The sequence below is a fragment of the Alexandromys fortis genome, unplaced genomic scaffold (genome assembly GCF_014885135.2).
Source record: "Alexandromys fortis isolate MF-2015 unplaced genomic scaffold, M_Fortis_MF-2015_v1.1 scaffold_70, whole genome shotgun sequence".
Classification (NCBI taxonomy): Eukaryota; Metazoa; Chordata; class Mammalia; order Rodentia; family Cricetidae; genus Alexandromys; species Alexandromys fortis.
Window position 1 is genome coordinate 8,067,393 of NW_026067955.1, and position 22,237 is coordinate 8,089,629.

General features: G+C 39.1%; 1 protein-coding gene across 5 annotated transcripts in view; it reads left to right on the plus strand.

The window, feature by feature from the left end:
• Positions 1 to 22,237, plus strand: part of Dpp8 (dipeptidyl peptidase 8) — a 51,374-nt gene that overhangs the window by 9,862 nt on the left and 19,275 nt on the right. For all 5 annotated transcript variants that reach the window (XM_050151796.1, XM_050151797.1, XM_050151793.1 and 2 more), the window contains 8 exons: positions 1,096 to 1,264; positions 6,230 to 6,340; positions 8,584 to 8,712; positions 11,525 to 11,586; positions 15,316 to 15,416; positions 16,015 to 16,192; positions 16,996 to 17,155; positions 20,408 to 20,487. In XM_050151796.1, the coding sequence (XP_050007753.1) occupies positions 1,096 to 1,264; positions 6,230 to 6,340; positions 8,584 to 8,712; positions 11,525 to 11,586; positions 15,316 to 15,416; positions 16,015 to 16,192; positions 16,996 to 17,155; positions 20,408 to 20,487 (990 nt within the window). The remainder of the gene's footprint in view (positions 1 to 1,095; positions 1,265 to 6,229; positions 6,341 to 8,583; positions 8,713 to 11,524; positions 11,587 to 15,315; positions 15,417 to 16,014; positions 16,193 to 16,995; positions 17,156 to 20,407; positions 20,488 to 22,237) is intronic.

Below are 22,237 nucleotides of genomic sequence, written 5' to 3' on the forward strand. Positions count from 1 at the left end.
AAGATATTTATGTTATTAAATCATAACAAGGAGTATAATCCTTATATAAAATTAGGCAAACATTGCCAAATCTAACAAAACTTAGTAAAAAAAAAAACAAAATAAAGCAAATCCATAAATTGTTCGAGTAATTCAAATGTACGCACACTTATATACCCACATATGAATAAAAATATTCTTACTTGTCTAAGTTTTCTAATAACGACTGGCATAAAACCGACAAATACCCAGCCTCCACTGCGTTATGAGACACATCTAAAACAAACAAGTAGACAGCAGGCTGCGGAGGACGAAGCTGCAAGACACAAAGACATCATTTAGTTAGTGGACACACTTCCTTTTTCCTATCACTATGATTACTCTTTTTTTAAATATTTATTTATTATGGATACAATATTCTGTTTGCATATATGCCTGCAGGCTAGAAGAGGACACCAGACCTCATTACAGATGGCTGTGAGCCATCATGTGGTTGCTGGGAATCGAATTCGAGTCCTTTGGAAGGGCACGCAATGCTCTTAACCACTGAGCCATCTCTCCAGCCCCCTTAAATGAATCTTTAAAAAAAAAAAAAAAAAAAAAAAGGTTCAAGCATGGTGGTGGTGGAAGAACACACCTTTAATCCAAACACTTAGGAAGCAGAGGCATGTGAATCTCTATGAATTTGAGGCCAGCCTGGTCAACAGAGTGAGTTTCAGGACAGCCAAGACTACACAGAGAAACCCTATCTCGGGAAAAAAAAAAATTAAAAAAAAAAAAAAAACACATTCAACAGATAATAACCTTTAAACAGGCTGAGCAGCAGACTTCATAAAATACTCTTCCACAGTCTTGGTGTGTAATGCAGTATTTATTCTCTATTACTCTAAGCTTTTCCATTCATCGTTTCAAAAAGAGCCATGAGAAAAAGAAAAAAAAAAAGAGCCATGAATAAGTTAAACCAATTGAAAGTATATATATATATTTTTTTTCTGGGATGTAGCTGTTTTGGACATTTAGTTAGAAAGGCCATCGATCTTATAGGAAAAAAACTGGAAAACAAACTTGTATTTGTCAACCTGATAACTTACCTTAAAATGTTGTTGGCTTTTCTAGCAACAACCTTTACAGCCCAATCTAGTGGAAACTAGTTGTCCCAATATACGAATGGATCCAAAACTATGCCCTGCTGACCCAGACTGGATAGCGTTCATTCACAGCAACGATATCTGGATCTCGAACCTTGTAACCAGGGAAGAACGGAGGATCACCTATGTGCACAATGGTGAGTCAGAGCTTTGCAGCCTGGATTTGCTGATTTGTGTGTGGAAAGCTGGTTTTGATTTTACTTCCATTGGAAATTAATGCAAACCAGGTGATTTTTATTTTTTAAGTTCAGATGTTTAAAAATTGGAAGGTATGGAGAAGGACAGAGAATACATGGTCTGCACCCCTTAGATAATGCCACTCTCTTCTCAGCACTTTTTAAGTACCGCAGTGCATCTCTTGTTCTTCTAGCCTGCCCCCTTTTTCATTAAGTGAAATTTTAATTAAGAAAATTGGACTTGTTTGGCAGATACAGACAGAAAAACCAGTTCCACATTATTAGATATTGCCTGAAAAACAGTCTCCCCATTTTGGAGAGCCTATTTAGCTACTGTTTTATAGTGAAAAAAAAATGGAATTGGGAAGAACATGTGCGTTGTGGAAATATTTAAGTAGGCTTTATTGAGTGACAAACGTAGTCTGAGGCATTAGGAATACAAGTTCAATGATGTCTCAAAAAACAACAGCCACACATAGTGATGCCTCTAATTCCAGCACCTGGGAAGCAGAAATAGGCGGATCTCTGAGTTTGAGGCCAGTCTGGTCTATAAAGGGAGCTCCAGGACAGCTAGAACTACACAGAGTTTTGAAACCCTGTCTCAAAAACAACAAAACTAAAAAGTTTCAAAAGGTAGAAGTTGAATTTGTCATAGATTGATTGCTGGACTGAGTTCACAAAGAAGAAGTGATATATGAGAATGAAGGCCTTCCTGTAGCTTCCCAGCATTTTCTCCATCCTCACCGTCTCTGCATTGCTGGGTCATTTGCTATACTTCTCATTCATATATTATGTGCAGTTAGGCCCGTGGTAGCTGTGTTTGTAATGGACACATACATTTTGTGATATTATTATTATTGGTCATTCCCTAAGCAATGCAGTGAAATAACTGATTACGTTGTCTATAGTGATCTTATTAAAGTCTGCATGAGGATGCACTTGGGTTCTGTGGAAACACTATAGTGTTTTATAGAAAAAGACTTAAGCATTTGCAACTTGTAGTATTTGAACAGGATCTTAAGGGAACCAACCTTTAAGTGGTTCTAAAGGAGAACTGTGGCAAGGGTACAGATTGAATAAGGTGATGCTGACCATCAAGCAACTAAATAAACAATCAGCAATACAGAGTAGGTCAAATGAGGACTACTGTAGAGCACCACGAGAAGCAGTATTTGGGGAAGACTTTCCAGAGATCATTGTAACTGACCTTAAGTGATGTCTGTATGTTAGCAAAGTATTCCAGAAAGCGAACTGTGTGAGAAAAGTCTTATTCTGAAAGGTGCTGTGGCCTTTGTGAGGAGCTGGGAGCACACAGTTGTCCAGTACTGGTGGGGCTCAATGGAGGAGTCTTTAGCAGATGATCCAGGCTGTTCTGGTTGTACTGTCATAAAGGGTTTGGGTGCTACAGGCCATGACACCAGAGCTTGGCAGCTGTCATCACTGAAATCACAAGTCTTGAAAATTGAAGCCCTTTCTCATCCTGTCAACAAACACTGATCACTATACACCACTTACTGTATTTGAGACTGAGACTAAAACTCTCAAAAAAAACTGTCAGAAAATAAGGCATTTTAAAGTCTTCTTTTTTTTTTTTTCTTTTAATTCAGGCTTTCTCTTTATTAGCCCTGGTTGTCTCAGACAGAACTCACTACATAGACCAGGCTGACCTTGAACTCTAGAGATCTGTCTGCTTCTGCCTTCCAAGTTTGCTATTGTTAAAGCTGTGCACCATATGCCTGGCTTTCTTTTGTAAAATTGTTTTCCTCAGGAAATAGAAAAAGACAAGATCTCCTGAGAAAATTGAAAGCATGGGAGTCTTGGGAGAGGGTTGAAGGGGTGGGTGGGGGGAAGCAGGGAGGGGATCAGAGAAAAATGTAGAGCTCAATAAAAGTCAATAAAAAATTTAAAAAAACCTACAAACCAAAAAAAGAAAAAAACAAAAACCTGTTTTCCTCAGAGAATATGTGAAGATTGGTAGAATTTAAAGTAGAAAGTACTGGAATTCTGGAGGATATTATAGTTTTTACTTTTTTCTTTACTATTCATGTAGATATGTGGTATATTTGTTATTTCTATTATTAGTGTAGTGGTTAAGAGAATATAGAATGAAACAGAACCAGGCCCTCTGAGTTAATTCTGACCTCATCAAATTAATTAATATATCTCTTGGTTTCTACATATGTAAAAATGTGAATCAGCTGAGTATAATCACAGGATTTCCAGGGGGCCTTAACAAGTTAATTTTTGTGCAGTGTTTAGAATTATGACTGAAACATAGTAAAGGCCGAGAATTGTCTGCTTAGATAGAAAGAGATGGAGGGAGGGAACATGGTCAACAGTGTGCTAATCACAGTAGGGTGGGATGAAAGCCCATCTGAGAAAATGAATTTGGTCTGTCAGGTGCATATGTGTTTATTCTCTGCTCAATATGACAGAGGAATTTAAAAGTACTGGTTCCTGCCCTCAGTTCCCCTCTACTGGGAAGACAGAGTGATACCAGTTATCCAGTTAGTAAGTAACTTGTAATAAGTAGCAGAAATACAAACAACAGTGGTACCTGTCCTCACATTTAAAGAAGAACAGAATAGATAGAAAGTTGGAGTGTAGTTTAAAGCAATTGAAGGATGCTAGGAACCCATCATTGATCCTGGCTCTTTTACTAATTCCTTGTTTCCGAAAGCTCTGAACACATTGTTGTCATTATCTTGGGTCTGAAACTCATTTGGTAGTAGAATCTGACCTGAACTGTCTTGAGAGTATTTATAACATTTGCCCTGCCTGCTCAGCGTGCTTTCCCTTTAGTTTGCTGCTGGAATGTTGGGGTATTAGATTACAGCTTATCTGTGTGCTGCTGCTGTTGTTACACAACACATCATAGGTGTGCACTGTAGCAAGAGTCTCTGAATTCCAAATACCTGACTCGGGTTTTGAATAAGGGAGTATTGGTTCTTGTTGTACACTTATTTCACATAATGTAGAATACAGATGATCAAAAATGGCAAATTAAAGCCAGGCGTAATAGCACATTCCTTTAATTGCAGCACTTGGGAGGCAGAGACAGGCAGATCAAGCCAGCCTGATTTACAGAGTGAGTTCAGGGGCAACCAGGCCTACAAAGAGAAACCCAGTCCAGAAAATAAATAAATAAGTAGAAAGAAAGAAAGAAAGAAAGAAAGAAAGGAAGGAAGGAAGGAAGGAAGGAAGGAAGGAAGGAAGGAAGAAAGAAGAAAGAAAACAAAATTAACTCTTACCTGTGCTGTGCATGGTAGCATATGCCTATAATCCAAGCACATAGGAGGCTAAAGTAGGATTACATGCAGTTCAAGACTAGCCTGGGCAGCATAGCAAGACCCTGTCTTTAAAAACAGAAAATAAAATCATAATAATATATCACTGCCCACCAATTAAACAAACAAAAGTGAGAAGATTGAGAACACCAACTGTTGGTAAGAGTGTAGAATAATAAAAATGCATCCCCACACAGTTAAGTACACTCCACTAACTAGCCATTCCACTCCAAGATACTTGCTCAAAAAAAATGAAAACACATGTCCATGGAAATTACTGTGCAAGAATAAATATTCACATCATCTTTATTCACAGTCACCAAAAGCAGTCCACACGTCAGCAGAAGAATGGATGAGAGAGCCACAACATCACCCACACCTTTAATCCCAGCACTCAGGAGGCAGAGGCACCCAGTCTCTAAGATGAAGGCTAGCTTGGTCTACATAGTAAGTCCTAGGGCCAGCCATGGCCTATCACATAGAAAGACCCTGTCTGTCTTAGTTACTCTTCTGTAGCTGTGATGAAATGCCATGACCAAGGTAGCTTAGGAAAGGAAGCATTTAATTGGGAACTTGCTTATAGTTACAGAGCGTTAGTCCATGTTTAGTATGACAGGAAGTGTGGGGGCAAGCAGGCAGAGAGAGACTGGGCCTGGCTCACCCCCAGTGACATACTCCTCCAATAAGACCACACCTCCTAATGCTTCCAAAACATTCCATTAACTGGGGACCAAGCATTCAAGCATATGAGACTATGGGGACCATTCTTATTCAATCCACCCCACTGTCTTAAAAAAAAAAAAAGGCCGGGCTGGAGAGATGGCTCAGTGGTTAAGAGCATTGCCTGCTCTTCCAAAGGTCCTGAGTTCAATTCCTGGCAACTACATGGTGGCTCACAACCATCTGTAATGAGGTCTGGTGCCCTCTTCTGGTCTGCAGACATACACACAGACAGAATATTGTATACATAACAAATATTTTTTTTAAAAAAGGCCATTGTATCAATGGATTATTACTTAACAATAACTTGGATATTACTTAACAAACAGGAACTAAGTACTGACAAATGTCAAAACACTGATGATTTTTAAAAACAAGTCACATTCAAATTATACTGTAAACATTTGCCATGATACCAATTTTTACATAATGATGGCTTTGTGATTTGTTTGTTTAGGTAGTTATTGGTACTGAGGGTACTAGAGCCAAGCAAATGCTGACGTGTCATAATGGAGTGAATCAATTTACCCAAGGTCATACAATAGGTAAATGGCAAGGCTCAGACTTCAGTCTGTCTCCACAGTTGACCACTATAATCAGTTACTTTTTTCTTTTTCTTTTTCTTTTTTTGGTTTTTTTGTTTGTTTGTTTGTTTTTTGATTTTTTAGTTTTGGTTTTTCAAGGCAGGGTCTCTCTGTGTAATAGCTCTGGCTATCTTGGAACTTGATTCATAGACCAGGCTAGCCTCTAACTCACAGAGGTCTGCCTGCCTCCACCTTCTGAGTGCTGGGATTAAAGGCAAGCACTACCACTGCCTGGCCAGCTTTCTCTCTTTAGAAGTGATGGAATCATTTTGCTTTGTCCTATTGTAAAAGAAAAAAAAGTTTGGAGGATAATTTTGCCTGTTTTGTTTGTCCAGAGCTAGCCAACATGGAAGAGGATCCCAGATCAGCTGGAGTTGCTACCTTTGTTCTTCAAGAAGAATTTGATAGATATTCTGGCTACTGGTGGTGTCCACAAGCTCAAAGAAGTAAGCAAGTTTAAAGTAGTTTGTTACAGGTCACTCTAAGGATTAAAGGTTTTGACTGTCGATTGGCTGAGTGTATAGAGCATAAAGCTGGGACAATACATGAAAAAGTAATGAAGATTAGACCTTACTAGTAACTATTTAGAAAATAGAGGCCTTATCCCCCTCATGAACTCTAGTAGAGAGTTATACTCTGCCTTAGTACTTCAGGTGCTGCTTGCCAATTTTTCAGCTAGAAAGCTGGTCTGTAAGGTCAAGCAGCATTATGACAGGATCTACACTAATAACTTGCTGTTAAACACATGTGATTGAAGCTGGGCAGTGGTGGCGCATGCCTTTAATCCTAGCACTTGGGAGGCAGCAGAGGCAGGCAGATCTCTGTTCAAGGCCAGCCTGGTCTACCAGAGCTAGCTCCAGGACAGCTAGGGCTGTTATATAGAGAAGCCCTGTCTTGAAAAACCAAAAAATAAAGGCAGGGAGAGGATTGAGTAGCATTTATGTGAGCAGATGAGAGTATGTGTGAATGAGTATGAGGGGCTTAAAACAGTGTCCTCCCACTGCCTAACCACAGTCCAGTGGAAATTCACTTACAGTCATATGTGGCCTAATATAAAGTGGACTTAGGTTATAGACAAAATTGGAAACCTACATGTATATAAGTGTGCCATGTGTGTGCTGTGCCTGCAATGACCAGAAGGTATCTGATCCTAGGAAGTGGAGTCAGTTGGTTGTGAACTGCTACATGAGTGCTGGGGACCCAGCTGAGTCCTCTGGAAGAGCAGCAGGTGTTCTTAAGTGCTGGTTAGGACTCATTAATAAATCTTATGGCATCACTATTGGTTTACAGCTAGCAAGCTGAACATTTCTTTTGTGTTTTCAGGATATAGTCACTCTGTGTAATCCTGGCTTTCCTGGAACTTGCTCTGTAGACGAGGCTGGCCTTGAATTTACAGAGATCCGACGGCCTCTGCCTTCCAAGTGCTGGGATCAAAAACGCGGGCCACCACCGCCCACCTGGCACCTGAACATTTCTTTAGAGGACAATGAAAAATATGTATTTTAATCCATGTCTTAGATTTGGACTTTTATTTTATAATGCAGACATTTCCCATAATTATACAACTAACTCAGCATTTTATAGGAAATACTAGGTTTTATCATGCCAAAATTCTTCAAAATGTTTTCCGTTTGTATAGGTGTATGTATGTGTGTGTGTACACACACACACACACACACACACACACATCTTTTTTTCCCCTCCCAAAAGGGTAAACTTTAAGCCCTAGTAAAAGGGACTTGGAAGTCATCCTGCAGTTGTAAAGATAAGAAAATTTTCATGTGTAAAACATAGCACAGGGTCCAGCAAGTTGGCTCAGCAGGTAAAGGCACTTGCCACTGCCCAGTAACCTGATTTTGTTCCATGGGACCCACATGGTATAAGGAGGGAACTGACTCTCAAAACTTGTCCTCTGGGGACTGGAGAGATGCCTCAGCAATTAAGAGCACTGACTGCTCTTCCAGAGGACCCGGGTTCAATTCCCATTACCCACACAGCAGCCAACAACTGTCTATAACTGCAAGATCTGACACCCTCACACAGACAAACATGCAGGCAAATATACCAATGCACATGAAATATAAATAAATGTTAAAAAAAAAAAAAGAAGAAAATAAACTTGTCCTCTGACTTCCACATGCATCCCTCCTTAAGGAATTATTTAATTAAATTTATAACAATTTTTAGAAGATGCTAAAGAATTTAGTTGTGTTGAATAATTTATGTCACATCTTGTCCTGTATAACTGTGGAAAAAATGTATTTTAAAATGAAATGTCCAAATCTCAGATATGATTTTTAAATAAATATTTTTCATGTTCCATTAATGAAATATTCAGTCTTAAAAAACTAAAAAAAGAAAAAAGAAGTTATCAGACTTTTAGCTGTAAATCACTAATAAGACTTACATACACACACACATACACATACGAGTGAATAAATAAATATAGTTAAAATTTTTTTGTTTTGAGACAAAAATCATAGCCTAGGAGTACAGCTCAGTGGTGAAGTACTAGCCTATCATGTTCAAGGACCTGAATTCAACCTCTAGCACCACTAATTCATAATGGTGCCCTATCTTATGCATGAATTATTTACTTCAGTTCAAAACCTAGTTTTAGAGGGAATAGTGAATGATGAGTATTCTGTAATAATTATTCTAAATTTCCAATACCTAAATTCCTTTTAAGCTCCTAGTGGTGGTAAAATTCTTAGAATTCTCTATGAAGAAAACGATGAATCCGAGGTGGAAATTATTCATGTTACATCTCCCATGTTGGAAACAAGAAGGGCAGATTCATTCCGTTATCCTAAAACAGGTACTGCATTCCACTGTTGTTATTTATTCATTTCCTCCTCTAGGTGTGGTGGCTCATGCCTGTAGTCCCAATCGGTGCCTGGAAGTCTATGGCAGTAGGAGGGTTGTTAGGAGTTCCAGGCCAGCCTAGGATGCAAGATGAGATCTTGTCTCTAAAAACAAAAACCATGGAGAGAGCAGGGATACAAGGAACATACCTAAACATAATTAAGGAGATATACAGCAAGTCAACATCAAACTAAATGGAGAGAAATGAAATCAGAAACAAGACAAGGTTGTCCACTCTCTCCATACCTATTCAATATAGTTTTTGAGGTTCTTGCTAGAGCAATAAGACACCAAAGGGAGATCAAGGGGACAAATTGGAAAAGAAGAAGTCAAACTCTCACTGTTGCTGATGATATGATAGTTTATATAAGTGATCACAAAAATTCTACCAAGGAACTTCTACAACTCATAAACACTTTCAGCAATGATACAAGATTAACTCAAAAAAATCAGTAGCCCTCCTGTACACAGATGATAAAAGGGCTGAGGAAGAAATCAGAGAATTAACACCCTTCACAATAGCCACAAATAGCATAAAATATCTCAGAGTAACTAACCAAACAAGTAGAAGTCTTGTATGACAAGAACTTTAAATCTTTGAAGAAAGAAATTGAAGAAGACACCAGAAAGTGGAAAGACCTCCCATGCTCTTGGGTAGGTAGAATTAATATAGTAAAAATAACAATCTTACCGAAAGCAATCTACAGATTCAACACATTCTTCAAAGACCTCGAAAGAACGGTACCCAACTTCATTTGGAAAAGCAAAAAACCCAGGATAGCCAAAACAATCCTGGGCAATAAGAGAATTTCTGGAGGCATCACAATCCCTGACTTCAAACTCTACTACAGAGAGAGCTACAGTATTGAAAATAGCCTGATACTGGCATAAGAACAGACAGGAGGACCACTGGAACTGAATAGAATACCCAGATATCAATCCACACATCTTTGAACACCTGATATTTGATAAAGAAGCAAAAAATATCAAATGGAAAAAAGAAAGCATATTTAACAAGTTGTGCTGGCATAACTGGTTATCAACATGTAGAAAAATGAAAATAGACCCATATCTATCACCATGCACAAAGCTCAAGTCCAAATGGATCAAGACCTCAACATAAAGCCAGCCACATTGAACCTTATAGAAGAGAAAGTAGGAAGTACACTTGAACGCATTGGCACAGGGAACCATTCCTAAATATAAACCCAGCAGTACAGACACTGAGAGAAACAATAAATGGGACCTCCTGAAACTGAAAAGCTTCTGTAAAGCAAAGGACATGGTCAACAAAACAAAATGACAGCCTACAGAATGGGAAAAGATCTTCACTAACCCCACATCAGACAGAGGTCTGATCTCCAAAATATACAAAGAACTCAAAAAATTGGTCACCAAAAGAACACATAATCCAATTTGAAGAAATGGAGTATAGACCTAAACAGAGACTTTCAAAAGAGGAATCTAAAATGGCTGAAAGACACTTATGGAAATGTTCAGCATCCTTAATCATTAGAGAAATGCAAATCAAAACAAGTCTGAGATTCCATCTAACACCTGTAAGAATGGCCATGATCAAAAACACTGAAGACAACTTATGCTGTAGAGGTTGTGGGGAAAAGGGAACACATCTGTGTTGCTGGTAGGAATGCAAGCTGGTACAACCCCTTTGGATGTCAGTGTGGTGATTTCTCAGAAAATTAGGAAACAACATTCCTCAAGACCCAATAATACCACTTTTAGGTATATATCCAAAGAATGCTCAATCGTGCCATAAGGACATGTGCTCAACTATGTTCATAGCAACTTTGTTTGTCATAGCCAGAACCTAGAAACAACCTAAATGCCCTTCAATCGAAGAATGGATTAAAAAAAAAAAAAAGTGGTACATTTGCACAGTGGAGTACTACATGACAGAAAAAAATAACGACAGTTTGAATTTTGCAAGAAAATGGATGGAACTAGAAAACATTATTTTGAGTGAGGTAACCCAGACTCAGAAAGACAATTATCACATGTACTCACTCATAGGTGGTTTTTAAACATAAAGCAAAGAAAGCCTACAAACCACAATCCCAGAGAATTTAGACCACAATGAGGACACTTACATAGAGACTTACATAGATAAAATCTACATGGGAAGTAGAAAGTATAAAAAGACAAGATCTCCTGAGTAAACTGGGAGTATGGGGACTTTGGGGGAGAATTGAAGGAGGGAGGGGAGAGTCAGGGAGGGGAGCAGAGAAAAATGTAGAGCTCAATAAATATCATGGAAATAAATTTTTTACATAATCAAAAAAAAAAAAACGAATCCACAGTCATTCAAATGTATAGTCAGCTTGATCATTAACAGCCTTCATAAAGATTGTTTGCTTATTAAATATAGTTTCTGGTCTTTCATTGTGTTTGGAAATGGGTAAGCCCACGGTACAAGGAAATCAGGAGGAAGGTATGCTTCCCTGTCAAGGACTTTTAAGTGATTTTGTTCATAATGAGTAGGTGGTGTTTGTGTTGTTCATTTTGTATTTGCAACATTTCAGTTACAAAAGTAGTAGACAACTTGCCTTTGTTTTCCTACTGACTCTTTCTAGTTTTAGCCTCTTTCCTGTTAGATACTCGTATGAATTTGAAATAGGGTCTCCTTTGCACAATGAAGCCCTGACTATATACAGTATTCCTAATTTAACTAAAATCTGAAGGACAGTGATCTGAAGAAGTTGGTTGGAGTAATTCTGGACATTATTCATTTATGTTTCTTTCTAAAGGCACAGCAAACCCAAAGGTCACTTTCAAGATGTCAGAGATCCTTGTCGATGCTGAAGGAGGGGTAAGTGTGAGGCACTGAGCATTCCGTACTTTGGCTTCTGGTGTAGGAGGCTCTTTGGTGCACTTTTTGTTAACTTGTTGAGCTTGTTGAGACATTTGTGGTTCGTGATTTATTGGCTGACCTAATTTTCTTCCTTGAAAGCACTCATATTAGGCCTGCGGGGAGGGTTATGTAAGAACCACGTTAAATCTCCAGAACCCACATTTCAAAAGCTGTCTGTTAGGCCGGGTGGTGGTGGCGGCACCATTTAATCCCAATACTTGGGAGGCAGAGGTAGGTGGATCTCTGTGAGTTTGAGGCCAGCCTGGTCTATAGAGCAACTTCCAGGGTAGCTAGGGCTACACAGAGGGACCCTGTCTCAAAAAGAAAAAAAAACTGGCCTTTGTAGTATGTGCTTATAATGCCAGCACTGGGGTGGACACAGAGATCACTGGAGCTCTCCAGCCAGCCAGCTTAGCCTGCCTATTGAACTCCAGACCAGTGAGAGACTGTGTCTCAAGAAATAAATTCTGAGGAGTAACACAAGTCATCTGGCCTCTGCACGTATGCATACACCACACAAACATGTTTTTGCTCTTTGCCTTTATTAATTGTTCAATCAACGTAAAGCAGTGTTTACCTTCTGTGTTGGGTAGACATCACATTTATGGTGGATTGAATAACTCATATTTCTCTTGTACTGTTGCTTTCCATTTGGACATGCTCACAAGATTAGTTAAAATGCAGATTTGCGGGAGACTGGAGAGATGGCTTCTCAGTTAAGAAGAGCATTTTCTTGTGGAAGACCCAAATTCCATTCTTGGCACCCAGATCAGGAAACTTCCTACCATCTATAACTCCATCTTCAGAGGATCTGATATCCTCTTCTGATTTCCATAGGTACTTGCATTCAAGTACACATACATACATATAGATACACACATACACATACCTAAAAAAAATCTTTTTTTCTGGGGAGAGTGGTTTTTTGACAGGCTTTCTCTATGTAGCCCTGACTGCCATGGAACTCACTCTGTTGTCCAGGCTGGCCTCAAACTCACAGAAATCAGCCTGCCAATGCCTCCCAATTGAACTGTTGGGATTTAAGTTATAGGCCACTATGCCTGGTTTTAGACTTTTTTAAAAAACATAGTTTTACCGAGATATCATTTGCATACAGTGCAGTTCATTCAAGTTTAAAATTCAGTGACATTTTGTATAATCACAGAGTCGGGCAGCCAGAGTCCACTTTAGAGCCTTATTATTACTGCAAAGAGGAACACCCCACCCCTTAGCTATAATCCCCCAGATCTAGGCCACTATGAATGCATGAATGAAATCATCAAGGTTCATCTGCATCATGGATTAGTACTTGTGTGTGTGTGTCTGTGTGTGCCCTCACGTGTTGCTAGAGAGCTCTAACTAAGGGCCCCAGTCTTGCTACCTTTCTGTTGCTGAGCTCTATGTCCAGCTCATGTGCTCCATTCTTGTTATTTTTATGTATGTGCTGGGGTGGGAGCAGTAAATGCATATGTGTGAGAGCCAAAAATCAGTGTCAAGTGTTTTTCTTGATCAATCTCCACTTTATTTTAATTTTATCTTTATGGGTATTTTGCTTGTATATTTGTATACCACATATATGCCTGGTGGCTAGAAAAAGGCATTTAGATCCTCTGGAGCTACAATGAAGAGTACAATGAGTGCTGGAGATTGAACTGGTCCTCTGGAGGAGCAGCCAGTGCTCTTTTAACTACTGAGCCATTTTTCCAGCCTCCATTTTACTTTTTGAGATAGAGTCTCTCACTGCACCTGAAACTCACTGATTGACTAGACTGGCCAGCCAACAAGCTACAAGGTTCCTCCTGTTTCTGCCTCCCCAGTGCTGAAACAACACAGTGCTGATATGCTTGCTGTTTATGTGAGTACTGGAGATCCAAACTCAAGTCTTCTTGCTTTTTAGGCACATACTTTACCAACTGAGCCATCTCCCCAGCCTCCATTATTTCTTTTTGTTGTTGAATATTATTTCTTTCTGTGGTATACCACATTTTATTTATCTATTCATCAGTTGATGGGTATTTGGGGTTTTTTTTTTCTCTTAAAAGGTTATGATTTTGACAGCTTTCCCAGCACTCTTTAATCCCAGTACTTGGGAAGTAGAAGCACACAGATCTCTGTGAGTTCAAGGCCAACCTCGTCTACAAAGCAAATTCCGGGACAGCTAGAGCTGTTGCATAGAGAAACCCAGTCTCTACGAGGAAGGGAAGGAGAGAGGGAGGGAGGGAGGGGGAAGGAAAGGAAAGGAAGGAAAGGAAGAAGGAAGGTGTCATGAAGCCAGACAGTGACACATGCCTGTTATCCCAGCAATGTCTATATGCAAGAGACTGAGGCAGAAACATCACAAGTTTGAGGCCAGCTTGGGCTTTATAGTAGGAGTGTGTCTTTTGAGAGAGAGTGAAAAGGAAGGATTGGAGAGAGACAGCTGGAATATGCATATGCATGTGTGTAAGTGTTTGTAATAGGTTTTTTGTTTGTTTGTTTCTCTGGGGTATACCTGGGACAGTGGTTGGGTCATGTGATAATGCTCTATTAGTCTTTTGTGGAGCTGCAGGCTGCTTTAAGAATTATATTCCCACCAGCAGTGTATGAGGTTTCCAGTCTATTTACATCATCCTAACCCTTTTTTTTTAAACATTTATTTATTTATTATGTATACAATATTCTGTCTGTGTGTATATCTGCAGGCCAGAAGAGGGCACCAGACCTCATTACAGATGGTTGTGAGCCACCATGTGGTTGCTGGGAATTGAACTCAGGACCTTTGGAAGAGCAGGCAATGCTCTTAACCACTGAGCCATCTCTCCAGCCCCCTAACCCTTGTTTTTATCTGTGTTGTCACACCCATCCATTTAGAAGCCATAGTGCATTTCCCTGTGGCTATTGTTTCCTGATTATCTTTAAAGAGCTACCTATTCAGATCCCCTTTTGTGGGGAAGAGAGTTCAAGACAGGGTTTCTATGTGGAGCCCTGACTGTTCTGGAACTCTCTCTGTAGACCAAGCTGGTATTGAACTCACAGAAAGCTGTCTGCCTCTGCCTCCTGAGTGCTTAGATTAAAGGTGTGCGCCACCACTACCCTGCTATTGACTTTTTGTTTTATTTTGTTGATTTTTTTTTTTTTTGAGACAGGGTCTCTCTGTGTAACAGTCCTTGCTATTCTGGAACTTGCTTTATAGATCAGGCTGGCCTCAAACTTAAAGAGATCTCCCACCTCTGCTTCCCAAGTACTATATTAAAGGCATGTGCTATCACCGCCCTGCTCCATTTTTTTTAATTGCTTATTTTTTTTTTGAGTTGTGCTTGCTAAACTTTTAAAGGAAAAAGCTATTTGCCTATCAAGTTCATTTTTTTTCACATATTACACAGCTGTATTTTAGACTAAGATTTGGCGACTTAAGGACTGTTACTTCTCCTAGATTCTAGATCTAAAGTGAGCAAAACTTGAGCCTGTCATTTATTATCAAGGGCTTTGTTAGTATAAACCCTAAGGAAGACTTTGAGATCATGTCAGTACCTGTCCTGGAATTTTCCTGGGTCTAGAAAGCAACAGGAAACTGTTGTTTGATTGCTGGCTTTCCTGTCCCTTTGTACCCTTTTAAGTACCCATGTCTGGAAAGATGGTGCTATAAGTAGACTAGTGAGCGTGTTATTTTCTTTGTCTTCTATAACTGTTTCCTTTTCTTCTTACTAGATTATAGATGTCATAGATAAAGAACTGGTTCAGCCTTTTGAGATTCTGTTTGAAGGAGTTGAATATATTGCCAGAGCTGGATGGACTCCAGAGGGAAAATAGTGCGTATGTTCAATTGTCACTTTCTTATAACGAATTTAGGATTAGAATGTCTGTGATGTGGGCTTTGCCTTCCCAAGTAAATTGGCACTCCATTATTCCCGCTCAGGCCTTTTCCTTGAACTCCGTGAACATACAGATCTGCAGTCCCATAAGCATAAGTGTATTGTATTGTGATTATAGGAATAATTGTTGAATGTAGTGTCTCATGCCTTTAAATGCTAGCTTTCAGCAAGCAGAGGCAGACAGATCTCTGTGAGTTTAAGGCCAACCTGATCTCCGTGCTGAGTTCCAGGCCAGCCAAGGGACACATAGTGAAACCCTGTCTTTAAAAAGAAAAATAAGCCGGGTGGTGGTGGCACAACACCTTCAATCCCAGCACTTGGGAGGCAGAAGCAGGTGGTTCTCTGAGTTCAAGGCCAGCCTGGTCCCCAGAGCGAGTTCCTGGACAGCCAAGGCTACACAGTGAACCCTGTCTAGAAAAACTAAAATAAATATATAAAATAAAATTGATAGGTACCAAGAGAGAGAACAGGTGGTTGGTTATTCATTTTCTGAAAGCTTGCTTCATTCCTTACTTCTTCTCATTCCTTTGAACAGTGCCTGGTCCATCCTACTAGATCGTTCCCAGACTCACCTACAGATAGTTCTGATCTCTCCTGAGTTATTCATCCCAGTAGAAGATGATGCCATGGACAGACAGAGACTCATAGAGTCAGTTCCTGACTCTGTGACACCACTGATCATCTATGAAGAAACAACAGATATCTGGATAAATGTATGCAATTTTCTTTCTTGAACTTGGCTGTATATTTTCTCAGGATACTCAGGCAGATGTCATTCTAGAGCAAGCTAACAAAATACATCCTTAAATTCAAAGGAACCGTGGATATTTCACGTTGGAATGATGGTTCCAGAATGGAGTAGATAGCACTGAAGTGACAGCTCATTAGTAACTGCAGATGTGGTTCCGCATACCTCAGTAGAGAGCCCACAGCCTCCGCTCCAGCCTCTACTTCTGATAGGACTTTCAAGAGTTGTGTCTAGAAACTGCCTTTTAACTTAGCAAACTATACCAAGTATGCTAGTTTTTAATTGAGTTTTGCATTTTCCAATTTAGCATAAAAATTAGATATAAAATAAAAACATTTCTCTGTCTCTCTGTAGTTGAAAGTAGGCTTCCTGTAATTCACCCAAAACAGATGAACATCTGTTTTCCTTCAACTGTTAGAATACTTCTCTTTGGAAAACAAAAGTAAAGCATGTTTTTCCTCCTCCTTTGTGTGTAAGATTTATACTGTTGCATAAGCATGTGTGCTTCAGTTCCAGGCTGGAGAGCAGCAGTCTTGGTCATATTGTTTTTTACTTTCTTCCATTTGGAAACGTTTACTTTTCAGTGTGTGAAATCTTTGCCTAAAGTAAAATAAATGTAAGAGGCCCAGGCAAAGCCTACTATTGTTAATGTTCCATATCCCAAATACTAACCACTGTCTATATTTCAAATAATTCTTCCTTCTCATTTGGTTACCTATGTGGTATGTTTACCAATACATATAATAAACTAAGCTGTTCATTTTGCAGATCCACGATATCTTTCATGTTTTTCCTCAAACTCATGAAGATGAGATAGAGTTTATTTTTGCCTCTGAATGCAAAACAGGTTTCCGTCACTTGTATAAAATCACATCCATTTTAAAGGAGAGCAAATATAAACGATCCAGCGGTGGACTGCCTGCCCCAAGTAAGAAGTCTTATTTAATTATGTATTTAATGGTTTATTTTTTATTTGCTTTACATAATTTATCTCAAAGCACACATGTACAGATAGAGGGTAGTTTGTGAGATTCTCTTCTATCCTTCCACTGTGTGAGTTCCAAGGATCAAACTCAGGACATCAGACCTGATATCAGGGACCTTTACCCACTCTGCCTTTTTTTTTTCTTTTGTTTCTTCTTCTTTTTTTTTTTTAATGGCGGCATGGTCTCACTATGTAGTTCTGACTGACATAGAGAAGAACTCATGCAAACCAAGCTATCCTCAGATTCACAGAGATCTGCCTGCTTTGCTAGAATTGAAAGCTTGTGCCACCACACTAGGTTTTGAAAACTTTACAAAATAAAGTTTGTATAGAGATAGCTCAGTGGTTAAGAATACTGTTCCTCTTGCAGAGAACCCAGCTTCTGTTCCCAGTACCTACATGGCAGTCACAACCACTCCTAACTCCAATTCCAGGGGATCCAATGCTTCCTTCTGTCTTCCAGGGACATCAGACATACAATAAAAATAAATAGATAAATCTTAGGAGAAAAAAACACTGTATAAACAAATATGACATATACTACAGTGGAATATAGTCTTAAAAGATTTATTTATGTATATGAGTACTCTATTTTATGCCAGAAGAAGACATCAGATCCCACTATTGATGGTTGTGAGCCACTATGTGGTTGCTAGGAATTGGACTCGGGCCCTCTGGAAGAGTAGCCAGTTCTCTTAATTACTGAACCATCGCTCCAGCCCTTCTTGATGGAAACCTGGGTTGCTTCCATTCTTTTGGTGGAATGACACTACTCTATGTATGTTCCTCTGTTGGCTTTTCCATTCTTTCCATTCCAGAAATGCAATGCTTGAGTCATATATTCTATTTAATTTTTCATGTTTAGCAAACCATTGATAAGGGCTACACTTTTTTTATATTCCTAATTGCAAAATGCAAGGGTTTTCATTTCTCTCTGTTTTTGTTTGTTTGTATTTGGGGGATAGGTTTATTTATTTTATTTCTATATGTATGAACTTTTGCCTGCATGTATGCCTGTGTATCACATGCATGCCTGGTGCCTGTAGAGGTCAGAAGAGGGGATTAGAACTAGAGTTATAGATGCTTGGGAGCCACCATATAGGTTCTGGGAACCAAACCCAGGTCCTCTGCAAGAACAAGTGTTCTTAACTGCTGAGCTGTCTTTCTAGCCCCTGGATTATTTTTTTGTTTTTGATTTTTAAAGACAGAGTTTCTGTAGTTCAGGCTTCCTTCCAATTCTCCACAATCCTGTATCAGTTCCCATGTGCTGAGATTACAGGTGTGTACCACTACACCCAGCTCAAGTTTTAGTTCTTTATATCCTTGACAGTACTTGTTATTTCCTGTTTTCTTGCTTTTGTAAGTTTATGTTTTATTGTCCCTATTTATTTATTATTTGTCTTGGTTTTCTGAAGACAGGGTCTTCATATGTAGCTTTGGCTGTCCTAGAACTCACTATGTAGACCAGGCTTGCCTTTCACTCACTGAGATCTGCTTGTCTCTGCCTTCCAAGTGCTGTAATTAAAGGTGTATGTCACTACACCCACTACATCCAGCTGTGGGTTTTTTTTAAATAGCCACCCTAATAGATATAAAGTTGCATATTCTATTTGTGTTCTTTTTTTTCTCAAACTCATATATACCATATTAGCGATTGAACCTAAGACTTTGTCACTGAGTTACATCCCTAGCTCTTGTGAGTTTTTATTTTGAAATGTGAATAGATAACTGAGTAGCTGACATCACACACGTGCCACCAAGCACCGCTTGAAGAGGCATCCCATTGTGTTTTGACACAGATTTTTCTAATGATGAGGAGTATTACTACTTTCCATATACATATTGGCTATTTATATATCTTATTGAAAGAAATACCTATTCAAGTCCTTTGGATTCTTCAGTTTTTCTGAAAGGCTTTTTAATTACTGGGATTTAGAGAGCAGTGAACTACATCTTAAAATCAACCAAGTAAACACTAATTATGACTATGAACTTTTCTTTAAAGATAGAGGTCTTATAAAACAGAATTTCTTTCCATGAGCTTCAGCTTAATTTAGCCCTGAACTTAAAACTGTTTTACTAGTTCCTTTGCTGCTCAGGAGTAAGTTCACTCATAGAGGAAGAAAGAACAAAGAAAAAAAATAATACTTTGAAACAATAAGGTATCTTTTGTTTGTTTGTTTGCTTTTCGAGACAGGGTTTCTCTGTAGCTTTTGAGCCTGTCCTGCTCCACGAGTGCTGGGATTATAGGTGTATAATCACCACCGCCTGGCCACAATAAGGTCTCTTAAATCTGTTATTACTCCATTAACATCAGCCTCAGAAGGAGGGCTCTGTCCTGTCAGCACCTGTTTGCTGATGCTGCTTGGCCCAATTTTTTTCTTTTTCTTTCTTTCTTTCTTTCTTTCTTTCTTTCTTTCTTTCTTTCTTTCTTTCTTCCTTCCTTCCTTCCTTCCTTCCTTCCTTCCTTCCTTCCTTCCTTTCTTTCTTTCTTTCTTTCTTTCCTTCTTTCTAATTGCTCCATCTCGGATTTTTTTTTGTTTTTTTTTTTTCACTTTGTAATTATGTTTGTTTTTTTCTTTCTCCTTATCCTCCCCTTCATAGCTCTAAGGTGAAACTCTTTTTGTTTGTTTGTTTGTTTGGTTTATTTTGTTTGCTTCCTTTTTCAAGATAAGGTTTCTCGGGGCTGGAGAGATGGCTCAGTGGTTAAGAGCATTGTCTGTTCTTCCAAAGGTCCTGAGTTCAATTCCCGGCAACCACATGGTGGCTCACAACCATCTGCAATGAGGTCTGGTGCCCTCTTCTGGCCTGCACGCATACACACAGACAGAATATTGTATACATAATAAATAAATAAATATTTAAAAAAAAAAAGATAAGGTTTCTCTGGTTAGCCCTAACTGTTCTTGAACAGAGTGCTGGGATTAAAGGCGTGCACCACCAAGCCTAGATGGATATTTTATCTGTAATTTTTAGTAACCATTTGAAATAACTCAATACCATTTAATACAATATTATCAATTATTGTCTTTAACTAGTTCCAAAACATTTACATTACCTCAAACCTAACATTGATGTTTTTACTTTTGTTTTATTGCAGCTTTTTGGAAAAGTCAGTTTGCAAAACTTTTCTACATTGTTTCATTTGCTTATGGTTTGGATAAAGTACTGAATTTTGGTTGTATTTATCTACAGGTGATTTCAAGTGTCCTATCAAAGAAGAAATAGCAATTACCAGTGGTGAATGGGAAGTTCTTGGCCGGCACGGATCTAATGTATGTTTCTTTATTCTACTGATATGTTTGGTTAGCCTCTGCCTTGTGCATACACTACAGAAAAAAATGAATAATACAGTGTATGTATGTATGACTCCAGTATTTTACAATATTAAGTTAGGGCATAAAAGGATACAAGTTGTTACAAAGGAAAAATCTTAGTTCAATCAGAATGTAGTGATACACACCTTAACTTCCAGCATTTGGGAGGCAGAGGCAGGTTGAGGCCAGCCTGGTCTACCTAGCAAGTTTCAGGCCACTCAGGGCTATATCGTAAGACCCTGTCTTTTAAGAAAATTAAAATAAATTTTTAAAAATCTTATTTTAAATCATAAAGTTCACCTATTTTATGACTTTAAAATAAGATGCATTCCAGTTACAAAAGACTGCCATTTTCTAGGCCGGGCGGTGGTGGCGCACACCTTTAATCCCAGCACTTCGGAGACAGAAGTAGGCTGATCTCTGTGAGTTCGAGGCCAGCCTGGTCTACAAGACTAGGACACCTGCCATTTTCAATTATCATATTATTTTTGTGTATTGTGTGTTTTGCCTGCATGTATGTCTGTGCACTATATGCATGCCTGGTGCCTGTGGAAGCCAGAAAACGGTGTCAGATTGCCTACTACTGGCATTGTGGACAGTTGTGAGCCCCGTATGACTGCTGAGAACTGAAACCAAGTCTTATGGGAGAACAGCCAGTACCCTTAGCCATTGAGCCATTGCTCCAGCCCAAGATCACCATTTTTAAATAATCTTATTGCTCTTTAGTAAGGAAGCAGTTTGTTTGCTTAGGACTTTCAAAAGTTGTGAGTTAGCGTATAACCTGAAATTTATGTTTTAGGCATGATGGACTGTTGATGTTTTTACATTGGAAATTATATTTAGCATTCTTTTTTAAAGACTTATTTATTAATTATGTATACAGGGTTCTTCCTGCATGTATGCCTTCTCTCATTACAGATGGTTGTGAGCCACCATGTGATTGCTGGGAATTGAACTCAGGACCTCTGAAAGAGCAGTCAGTGCTCTTAACCGCTGAGCCATCTCTCCAGCCCATTAGGCTTCTTGAAGTAGAAATTTTCTTTCATTTACCTGTTTTTATCTTGTCTCACAGATTTAAGCTTTTTGAGCCTAGGTTAACAGGGAAGAACGTGCGGCTCTGAGCCTGTGGCTTTCCGTCAGTACTATGGACTGGACTCCACCTGAAATGCTGGGCGAGTGCTCTAGTGTTAAGCCATAGCATAGCTACTTTTCTATTTTATTTTGTGACTGGCTCTTTCTTGCTAAGTTGCCCAGGTTGGCCTTCAGCTTCACTCTGTAGCAGGCAGGCCTTGAACAGAAGACCTTCACTAGCCTTTCACTAGTGCCTTTCCTTTGTTTGCATTTGGTTTTATCTGCTCTCTAGACATCCCTCTCCCCCTTTCTGGCTCAACAATTCAGTGGCTATAGGCACTAGGATTTACTGTTGGCCTGAGTGTGATTTTATCAAATTTATGAATTTATTACATGTTCTGACATCTTTAGAAATCGTCATGGTCTCTGTGGTGGTTTAAGAAATGAAATAGAGGGGGCTGGAGAGATGGCTCAGTGGTTAAGAGCATTGCCTGCTCTTCCAAAGGTCCTGAGTTCAATTCCCAGCAACCACATGGTGGCTCACAACCATCTGTAATAAGGTCTGGTGCCCTCTTCTGGCCTTCGGCATACACACAGATTATATACATAATAAATAATAAATAAATATTAAAAAAAA